The sequence below is a fragment of the Cydia fagiglandana genome, chromosome 8 (assembly GCF_963556715.1).
Source record: "Cydia fagiglandana chromosome 8, ilCydFagi1.1, whole genome shotgun sequence".
Taxonomy (NCBI): domain Eukaryota; kingdom Metazoa; phylum Arthropoda; class Insecta; order Lepidoptera; family Tortricidae; genus Cydia; species Cydia fagiglandana.
This window is the reverse complement of record NC_085939.1, coordinates 6,964,564-6,975,506: the sequence shown is the minus strand read 5'-3', so window position 1 is coordinate 6,975,506 and position 10,943 is coordinate 6,964,564. Positions and strand designations below refer to the sequence as shown.

The window sequence follows — 10,943 nt, the reverse complement described above, 5'->3', positions numbered from 1 at the left end:
TCCATTAAACGGGTTTATTTTTAACTCATTAAAGAAGACAAATTTAACCGTATTATCTTTGGGTCCAAAACGCTAACCAAATTCTGGTAATCTACTTTTATTATTAAACTGTTTCCATTACGCAGGCTTGAGTGCTCGTTTTCGCGTTGTGGTTAATTTAAAAAAATGTAATTGATTTAATACAACGCCATCAATATCATAATTAGGTATATGAGTCAATGCAAAAACGAACGCACTACGCGTTCCTTCCCTTGTCTAGCCTTAGGTACCTTAAATATCAAGTATCATTCAGGGCTTAACCGAGAAGCTGCTGATGGCTCTTATTTTTGAATTTCGAATGTTTAATTTTACTACAGTAAATTTAAATCAGCACTTCCTTGTCACTTTTAATTTTGGCCTTTCAGAAGAACAGGAACTTTCTGAAAATAAAAACATGTCAATTAGGGAATGCAAATCGGTTATTTTTTGTATGGAAATAACCGCGGTTTCGGTTAAAAACTGATTATTTCCATACAAAAAATAACCGATTTGCCCTTAGGTACCTTTTCTCTGTAGCTGCCTCTTCCTACGGACATCGCCATTTAAGGCAGATTTTTTATGCTCAGGTTACAAATCTCCCATAGAAAACATCGATTGCTGATCAACCAAAATATACTTACGAAATAACCAATAATTTTTCGAGGTTTTAGTAAAAGTTGTTTTGTATGATCTAAGGTCAGATGGGATAAGGGACACATCGACGCTTATCATTAACAGTGGCACAACTCAAAATGCTATTGCATTTAATATTCTATCTTTTACTGGTAAGATTTAAAATCGAATGGCATTTCATTTTGTTTTGTGTCACTATTCATGATAAGCAACGACATAGGTACTTACTTAATTTTTCTCGGGCTTCTTAAACCATAACCTATGAGAAAAGTCCTTCTACTTAAATATTTTTAAGTTAATTTTGTTTATAATTAAGCTTTATTTTTAATAGTATTAGCATTTAATTTAGTTTTTAATATCTTTAGTATCTCTATCGGTTTATATTCCCTAAAAGTGTCCACCTTGCAGTTCAGGTGGACCCATCCCCCATAGTTCCTCTTACCCCACCTTACCTAAGATATATTCACCACACAAAATATGGCTAACAATTTAAACATCCTCACCGTTCCCGGCGACAACCTTCCGCGAGCTTGTGTTCGAGCGCGGCGATCTTCTCCTCGTGGCGCGTGCGCTGCGCCTGCGACCGCCGCTGCTGCTCCTCCAGCATCAGCACGATCTTCTCCAGCTGGTGGATCTGCTGCTGCTTGCTCTCCAGCGTCGCGAACAGCTCCCGGATCTCCACCACAAACAATTAAACATCCTCACCGTTCCCGGCGACACCCTTCCGCGAGTTCGTGTTCGAGCGCGGCGATCTTCTCCTCGTGGCGCGTGCGCTGCGCCTGCGACCGCCGTTGCTGCTCCTCCAGCATCAGCACAATCTTCTCCAGCCGGTGGATCTGCTGCTGCTTGCTCTCCAGCGTCGCGAACAGCTCCTGGATCTCCACCGCCTTGGCCGCAATTTGTTTGTTTACCTGTAAAATTTATGAAATACTATTTAACAAAGTCCTAATTCTAACCCCAGGTAGGCACTGACCAAACAAAACAAACAAACAAGTGCAGTGCAGTGTCACGCTAGAAATAGATGCGCCAAACCAGTAATAATATCTGGATGACCGAGCTTTGCTCGGAAAACATATAGGTATATATAAAAACTCAAAAATGCGCGTTTTCCCAGAAATAAGACAGCTAAGTCGATTTTTCAACACAGAAAAACCCCAACCCCCATATAGCAAATTTCATCGAAATTAGTATAGTTACATATATGTTCTATGAAAATAAACTGCAGTAACAAAAACTCAGAAAGTCCTATAAGCAAGTGGGCGATAAACCTCTTCCTAAAGAGAGTTAATTGCGTGTGAGAGTGTAATTCTCTTATCTAAGTGACGTTTTAAAGAAACCGTTTCTCACTTCGTCTACGATTTTCATTCTATTCTCGAGGTCCTGTTGCAGCGCCAACAGCTCACGGGTTTGCTCGGTCTCCTTGTTCTTAAGCAGGTTGATCAGTTCCTCGCGCACCTGCCCCAGTAATACAAAATTAAAAATAAAACTCCACCAATCACGGCAAACACCTAGGATGTAGGTATGAATTGTTCTACTTGTTTGTTTTGGCTTCACCTAGAATATAAACTACTTGCTGGTTCTTTAAAATCAAAAATACATATAGACAAACTTCCGCCGGACAGAGCGGGCTAAATGCCAAGACCTCTTGATAGGAGAGTGGCCCCATTATCATATGGCAACAAAGGTGTGTTGATTTTTGTTATAATATTTGCTGCTGCTCACAGTACAAATTTCCACATTTGTAATGTTAGTAGAACTGTATTGGACACCTATGTCTCCACAACAGAAACTCTTAGGAACTTGACAATAGACTACGTAGAGGATTATTTATATAGTGTCACCTTGATGACTCTTGCCTGGGCTCGTGACGTCTTGTCTTGCTGTTCCAGCTGGTGATCCTTCTTCGCCAGCGCTTCCATTAGTTCCTCGTTCCGGTTGATTTCAGTAAAAAGCTTCATTCGTAAATCTAGGATCTACGAAGTAAGGAATAGTAATAATATTCATATGTACTAATATATTTTCATTGGCAGCCTATATTCAAAGCTAAACAAAAAAGCTAAAAGCTAAAACTAGAGCGCAACATGTGATCAATTTTACATTAGAACATTTTAGCAATATTAGCAGCAAGGTATGTAGATAGGTACAGATTTAGTGAATTCTGGGAAAAGTACGAACGTGTCTTGCTATTTCAGTCAGTCTCGGTATAACTATTGAGGTTGACTGAAGCAGCATGACAAATATGAACATTTCCGAGGAAATACGATGGAAAACAATCACTACATATTATGTACCTCTTTTTGAAAATCTTCTGTATTTTCTTCCAAATTCGTGATTCCAGCTCTATGTGCTTGTAAAACCTTAATATACTGCTCATATTGAACAACTTTGTGGGAACTAAAACAAAACCATCAGTTAGACGTCAGTATATAGCTTTAGACTTGTATAATATATTGATTTACGGTGCTTGATGCTACAATGTCACGTCAAAAACTTACAGTAATTTATCATTCTTGGTTAATTCTCTGATTTGAACCTGCAGCTTGCCTATTATTTCCTCTTTGCTGAGAAGTTCCGCAGCCAATTTTTGTTGCATCCCTACTTTGTCGTCTGACTCCTAAAACAATGGCATTTCAATATTTTTCCAGCGTGATTGGAACATTACGAGATATTTTGAGATATTATCACCTTGAAATTCACCAGAAAAAAATGTATGAGGTGGTAAAAAGGACTGAAAAAAAGATCTGCAGTCATACTACGTACATTTTCATAACCGATCAAAACAATAAAAGTAATTCTGGAGAAAGGGTAGTTACAGCAATTTTTGCAAGAGTTTCCAAGAATCGAACTTTCTCCTGTTTGAACACTATAACTTCTTCTTCTACCGATCGCAGTGTCTCTTTTGTTGCTTGCAGTTCTGCTAACAATTCCATCTCTCGTGAAGTGGGCTGTTTTTGATCAACGTTGTTTGCTGGAATATTTATATAGGTATATCCATATTTACCATTAAGTAAATCAGTAATCAGGCTGCGTAGCCAAGATGCCAATCGCTTACGCTTCGTAGCGATCGAAACGCAACTGTCACTGTCACACTAATATGGAAGAGTGATAGAGAGACATAATGCTTTTCGTTGTCGAAGCGATAGCGATTGTAACCTTGGCTAGGCCGGCAGATAAATCCAAACCTCTAATGGAGGGGTACCTAATGATTCTCCGAGAAACTTTTAGCAGATCATCGATTCGCCGACAACGATTCGCCGAACATCGTTTCGCAGAGTCATTTATTTGTCAATGTAACTTTTGGTCGACTAACGTTACGTAAACTCTTGGTTCACATACCGTTTAGTTCGCTTCTGTGTAAATTAGCAGTAACTATTATTGGACGATTTCCATTTAGCAGAGTAATCGTTTCGTTTAAGCAATGTTTAGTCGAATAACGTTTCACATTTTATATAGTCGTTATTTTCGAAACAAAAACTTTTTGCAAAAATAAAGAAAACCCACAACCAAAAGGATGAAATAAAATATCCTTTTTTAAGTAAATTAATAAAAATATTTATTGATAAAAACAAAGTAAATTATGGTTTATAACAATCATTATATTTATATGGTTTAGCTTTGTTTTGCTGGCAATTTTTATAAAGATTTTTGTTTCACAGAAAAAAATTCAAGTAATGTCAAATGGCAAAATAATCTTTACACAATATTTACTTCAAATAATTTTAGTTCGGATTAGTTATGGTTCACCAAAAAATTAAAACATTGGTTTAGTTTCAAGGAAAATTTGTTCATGTAATTTCATTTCACAGAATCATGTACCTGTAGAAAAGTTACTTCTTATAAATACAGTTTTTACCAAAATTTAAGATACAGACGAATTTTATTTAGTGAGTCGTTAATTTAACGCAATCTGATTTTCTGGAAAGAATTAAATTTTTAGGGGTCGCAGTTCTAACCTAACCTAACCAACTTTTCTGGAACAAGTTCGTTTTTTTGGGGGGCGTAGTTCTAACCTAACCCAATGTTCTGGTAACAGTTCGTTTTCTTGGGGGTCGCAGTTCTAACCTAACCTAACCCACTTTTCCAGCAACGGTTCGTTTTCTTAGCGGTGCAGCTCTGAACTAACCTAAACTGCTTTTTTAGCAATTTCGATGAATACTACAAGTATGTGAAAGTTAATTTAGTAAAATAATAAAATAGAGAGAAGTTTTTCTAGTCAATATTAATGCCAAATGAACATTCGACCTATTGTGTTTCGACTAATGGTTTCTCAGGCAATTATGACAGTTACTAAATGATTATTCTACGAATAGTAAACATGCGTATCAATGTTCTGCTTATTGACTACTCTCGCAAACGACTACTATGCGTAATGAGATTCGGCCAATCGTTACTCCGCCAAAGAACCCGTCGGCGAACCGTTGTCGGCGAAACAAAAATAGGCGTATTTTTTTTCGGAATATCAATAGGGCACCCTAATGGAGCATTCCACGGGCTGTCCCGTACAAACGCGTTTTATTTCCTGTGTCGCGACCTTTTTTTCGGCATTTAAAACAGGCGATTATTTTTCTGTGCATATATTTGACCATTTGTCTTAGAAAAGGAAACTCTTATTTCTGCAAATCTTCAGAAAATTCGCGTTTGTACGGGACAAACGGTCGACAATTTCATGGAATGCTTCTAATACACTACTGGTCATAAAACCTACCGGCTTTAGTCTCAAGTTCCCTTATTTTGGTAAGCAGTTGGTCAACTGTGGCCTTGCTCTCTGCTAAAATTGTATTCTTCGCATTTGCTATTTCCGTGTCCCTGTTACGATTTAATGAAGTTTGTTCCTCCAAAGCAGACTTTGTTTCTTGTAAATTATTTTCTAAATCTTTAATAGTGGAGCTATATTTCGCCGATAGTTTTTCAATCTGGTCTTTCAATTCTGTTACTCTGTTAACATGTCAGTTGATTAATAAGAGAAATTTTAACGCAAAGTTATAAATCTGTATTTAGTTTACATCATTGATGGATTATACGTATACTTACTCAGCCTGTAATGCATCACGTTTCTGTGCTAAATGACCACTCGCCACTTCACCAGTTTTTAGTGATTCTCTCATTTTTCTGGCCCGTGCTTCCAGTTGTATCTCTCTTTGTCGAGACTGAAGAGAATAAAATCAAGTTATAAAGGTTATTGTGTATAAATTTATAGGTATAATATAATTCAATATTTACATTTATCAAACATAGGTAAGTACCTGATCTTCAAGCACTTTTACAGTGCCAGTTAAAGTGGCTATGCTTGCTTCAGCTTCTTTAAGTTGTCGGTCCATTTTGGTGACCCGAATGCGAGACTGCCGATGTTGATTCTCAGTCGTCGCAAGTTTTTCTTGAAGCAATTTTTTCGCAGCTCTTTCCTCCTCCAATTCTTGGTGTATTTCCTAAAAAAGTTATATCAACTTAAGTCAAACTAAAGTATTATTACATAACGATTACATTTGTACTAAGTGTTTTGGTACATAAATTTACCTGTAAATTACTAGTTCCGGTTTGTAAGCTATGTAACTGTGACTGCATTTGCTCGAGGACATTCGTTTGCGTTTCAAGGTTTTGCTTGAGACATGCCACATCACGGACTAGCACTTTTCCTACACTTATTAATGCATTTTGGTCTCTCCACATTCGCCTAAAAAGAGAAAAAAAGTCAATTAATAGAATAACATCAAACTAACCCAACAGTAACATTTAACTTTATTTGATGAAAAAGAAATATAGGTCCACTATATATCTGGTTCGGAAAAGAAGATACGTATACATATTTAGAATAGTGCATCTGCATATTTTGAATATTTGTTCAACTAATTAATACTAAATTGAAATCGATTATTTACTTGGAAAAATATGATACTGTATCCACCGCATTGTCCGCTTGTTCTTTAAGTTCCCGCAAAGCGTCGCAAAGCTGAAGCCCTTGCGAGTTGTAATTGGCAATTCTCTGCAATATTTCCCCTTCGCCGCAGTCCTGTGGCTTTGAATAAACAACATAATTTTATTCACATACTGATCGAAACAGAAACACGAAACTACGCTCCAGAACTATTTAGAGTTGTAGATGCAGGCGTCAAGACTGCTAAGCTTAAGTGGGGCTGGACATGTCTGCCGCATGCACCCAGAAAGGTGGGCCAAAATGTGATCCACGGAACACAATAGACGGTGCAGGTCGAAGTTTAGGCAGCCCGAAAAGGAGATGACGGGACGACTTGGACGCATTTTACCCTAAATGGTGGGAAAATGCCGATGACGGTCGAGTGGAGAAAACGAGGGGAGGCCTTTGCCCAGCAGTGGGACACCAAAGTAGGCTAAATAAAAAAAAATGTCATACTGAAGTGTATCTTAGGCACAAAATATATAATTATTACGTTATCAGAATGCGGAAGGAGAAGATCCTTAACCCAATCTACAAGCTCTTGTCGCGCTGCGAACGCTTGGAGACATATTTCAGCAAATTGTTCTGGCATCTTCATCACTTTGGCTTGTATTTCATTAAAGTTGGATTCATCTATAAGATTAAAAAGTTTATGAATTACGGCACCTTCAATGTGAAATTAATTAGCAAAATCGAAACCATGAAATTCGTTATACCTACTCTGTAACTAAGTAGCTTTTGCGTTTACTAAGTTTAATGTTAACAGAAAGAAAACATTTGCAATGGCAATGACTCTTCCCTGGCTACCATTCAAGATATACTCTAATATTTTTTTAACTGTAGAGTCAATATACGCTATACATTTTATATGCAAGAACAAATTAGAGTTAAAATATTTATTTTAGTACTTCATAGTTTAATACCTATAACAGACTATAGACAAACAGACGAACTAAAAAGGAACTTCGCTAGGTCCCATGACTTGTGGGGATCAACATACCAATGGGGACAGATTCAATAAGTTGCATCGCTCCATCGGTGTCTGCGCCGGCGGCGCCGCGGCACAGCTGCTCCAACTCCTCCGCCGGCCAATCAGCGACGTTGAACACCAGCAGCTCCTGCGCTGCACCCTCACCGCCGCCCATTCCGCTCTCGCGCGGCAAACGCTCACGCAGGCTGCGCAGGCTGTCGAACGCTTCTAGAACCGCTTGCTAGAAAGGAATAGTGGGCATAAGCGGGTTTTTCTTTAACGCATTCACTGCCACCATCTTTTCCTGGACATTCACCAGGTGCCGTACTTTGCTGTTACTATATATTATGAACGCGTCTGTGCGTCAAAGGCACAGCATGAAAGTCATGGTGACGCATATATGCGTTGGTGGCAGTGAATGCGTTAACTTAAAAAGTATATACCACGCGAGTATACTGTGGTGTAAGTATTTCTATACAACTTTACTTTTATATTAGACCTCCCAATTAGATAGAACCGTAAATGGAAGAATGGTATTTTCTGAGCTTCTTACTCATGTTACTAAAGAAAGGGGCAGAAGGCTAACAATTGTCAGGAGAATACTAAAATATTAATGCAAAAGCTCCGATACAAAAGAAAATGACTAGGTATTGTTACTTGTTTCACATCCAATTCCTTCTTCATTTGTTGGAACTGTTTCTGCTTCGCCGTGAAAGCCGACATGAGATCATTATCGTCGACTTCCGAGGTATCATTTCGTAGGCAGACAGACGAGGCAGGCAGTGACACGTCGGGCGGTGGCACTGATTGAGAAATAGGTTGAGCTTTTCGGGGCGTGGTCGGTCGACTGACGGGAGGGGTGGACCAAATCGAGTCCTGTCCTCTACGAGGGGTATTTGGCCGAGTGTCTCCTGCTTGCGTCTTAGGGGTTTGCGGACGGCTCGCCACTGGAGTTTGTGGCTGGCTCGCCATTGGAGTTCGTGGCTGGCTCGCCATTGGAGTTCGTGGCTGGCTCGCCATTGGAGTTCGAGGCTGGCTCTTTGACTGCGTGCTTCCCGTGTCTACAGAGTCTGCAAGGAAAAAATATGTATAAAATAATATTTTAAACGTGAAAAAACGAACACGCAATAGTATATGAAGGCCATATAATAAAACTTTCTATAAATGATTTTAACTAGATATGTATGTCATCTATGGTAACACGTTAACAAAGAGGCCCTATGTGTGTGTAGAAGTTTGCAACGATTTCTGAGAGCACATGCAGTGCAACTCGTTATTTATACGTCATAAATTCATAGAAGGTTGAAAATAACACACTGCGTGTGCAATCAAAATCGTTGCAGACTTATCCTGGTAATGGACAAATGAATGGCTAAGCGACTCACCGTAATCCGAGGGCAATGGTAAAATATCAAGATGAGGTTCGTCCTTCAGGCTCTCTGATATCGCTGGCCTTTCTAGGCTGGTATCGGGATACTGAGTCTCCTCAATGCTCTCCTAAGATAAGATGGCTTCAAGTTACTTTAAAACTCTTTAATAATAAAAACAACCGTTTTAATTTAAGAACTATACAGACCTCAACATCATTTACATCAGTCTTGGTATCAACGATCGGTTCCAAATCATGGATTTTTGTATCCACTTGGTTCTCTGCCTTTGAAGAGATGTCATGTAGATTTCGTTGAAGGTTGGGATTTTTCTGTAATTAGCAACAAAAAACCATTCATCGTAATTAGTGCTGCCGCCGCGCCGTAATCGCCGGCGTAAAGGTAAGAATTCATGAATTGACGGTGGCCGTTACGTATACAGCAAACTTGGTAAAATAACTACGAGTAGGTACCTTTAAATTTGGCGAACTTGGGGTTTTAGTAGACGCGCGACGCTGCAGCTGAGGAGACACGCGGTTGGAGGCGAGCGCTGCGCGCGCGATTGATGCGGCTGTCGGCCTAGGCACATACTTAGGCCCAGGTATATCTATAAAACAAAGCTAGGTAAAAATCTTAAAATAAGTCGCCTTAATAGAAAGGGAAGGAGGGGGGTGGGAGGGGGGAGGGGGAGAAACCCTCTCCTCCAAGTTTCCCCCCGCGGAAATGCTTGGTTTCTAAATTATTCATAATTTCATAGTTATAGTTTGAGGTTATGCCAGTGCCAAATATTGGGTTATTTGCAGATGGTTTGTAACGCAAAATGACTAGTGTAATATTTTGCCTATATCACTTTTAGTCTACATCGCGAACGGCCCGAACGCGACATGCCTACATCATATTTTAAGCTTTACGTTAGCGATGTCGACGGAGCCCCGCTATAGCGGGGCTCCTAATCTGGGCCGTTTGGCCTTCGGCCATTTGAAGATAACTAACGAACCTAACCTACCTTTTTTTTTACCTGCCTACTTTTGTGTCCCACTGCTGGGCAAAGGCCTCCCCTCGTTTTCTCCTACCTTAGTGATATAAAAAAGTGGTCACTTTGCGTTTTAAACCGTGCGATGTAGACTATAAGGAATATAGGCAAAATATTACACTAGTCATTTTGCGTTCTAGACCGTCTTAATATAAAAAAAAACTTATTTGCGGCAGCTAAATTTGTTTTAAATCAATTAAAAACATCCCAAAACAACCCCTCACAGCGTCAGTTATCCTCAAATAAGGCGACTTATTTTAAGATCCAACCGCAAAGCTACTCGTAGAATAAACACTTATATAATTAGAACTTGGGTTGTCCTAAAGTGTTGGACTTGGTGTGAAGGAAGACCGGATAAAGAATCTGGCAACCAGTCGACCAAATTCACCTGACGCGACTTTTATTTTCCGTTCTGATACAAGAAACTAATAGCAACTAGTAAAACTTACGAGGCTTATCCTTCTGCGCCTTGGTAGTCATTTTTAAGATACCTAGCTGTGTTGTTGGTATTGCTCTTGATGGTTAATTTTGAAGTCCGTAAGGACTTTGTTGAAAATTACTGGAAATTTTGAGTTTATTTTCCAGTACAATGCAGTCTTTTAGGTAACATGTCAAAATGAAGTTCTGAATTTCAAAAAATGTGTTTATAAACTAACGTAACTAACTTTTTAATTTTACAAGCCGGCTGTTAACTTGTACAGCCTTTTTAAACCACTTCTTAAATTTAATAACCAATAGTAAAAGTCGGGTGAAGAGTGTATTATAAAAATCAGAGAGCGCAACTTTGGTGCCGATGACGTCATTATGACGTTAAGTCGCATATAGGATGTTTTTTTAAATCAACATTGTAACACCTCAATGATTCTTAATAATTATTATATAATTGATTATTTATAAAAATGCTTGGTAATTTACACAAAAAATAATGTAAACATTAAAAAACGATACGAAACCATCTCCTTCTCGTTCAATATGCTTTGTTGTTTTCAAATGTTTATCTATATTGCTTGC

General features: G+C 38.8%; 1 protein-coding gene across 4 annotated transcripts; it reads right to left on the bottom strand.

Moving 5' to 3' along the window:
* Nucleotides 1-10,572, bottom strand: LOC134666569 (centriolin-like). 4 transcript variants are annotated; one of them, XM_063523767.1, is made up of 20 exons: nt 10,382-10,570; nt 9,373-9,506; nt 9,109-9,231; nt 8,918-9,029; nt 8,552-8,602; nt 8,190-8,479; nt 7,563-7,773; nt 7,056-7,195; nt 6,528-6,664; nt 6,166-6,322; nt 5,895-6,077; nt 5,683-5,798; nt 5,357-5,586; nt 3,465-3,619; nt 3,147-3,265; nt 2,943-3,045; nt 2,493-2,624; nt 1,999-2,106; nt 1,357-1,562; nt 1-419 (listed from the first exon to the last, which is right to left on the bottom strand). In XM_063523767.1, the coding sequence occupies exons 1-20, from the start codon at nt 10,410-10,412 to the stop codon at nt 401-403; spliced, it is 2,757 nt and encodes a 918-aa protein (XP_063379837.1). In that variant the 5' UTR covers nt 10,413-10,570; the 3' UTR covers nt 1-400. The 4 variants fall into 4 exon arrangements, 3 of the variants coding, with proteins under 3 accessions (XP_063379837.1, XP_063379838.1, XP_063379839.1); XM_063523768.1 differs by having other exon boundaries at nt 6,528-6,658; XM_063523769.1 differs by lacking the exon at nt 1,999-2,106.
* Nucleotides 10,573-10,943: the final 371 nt, after the last annotated feature.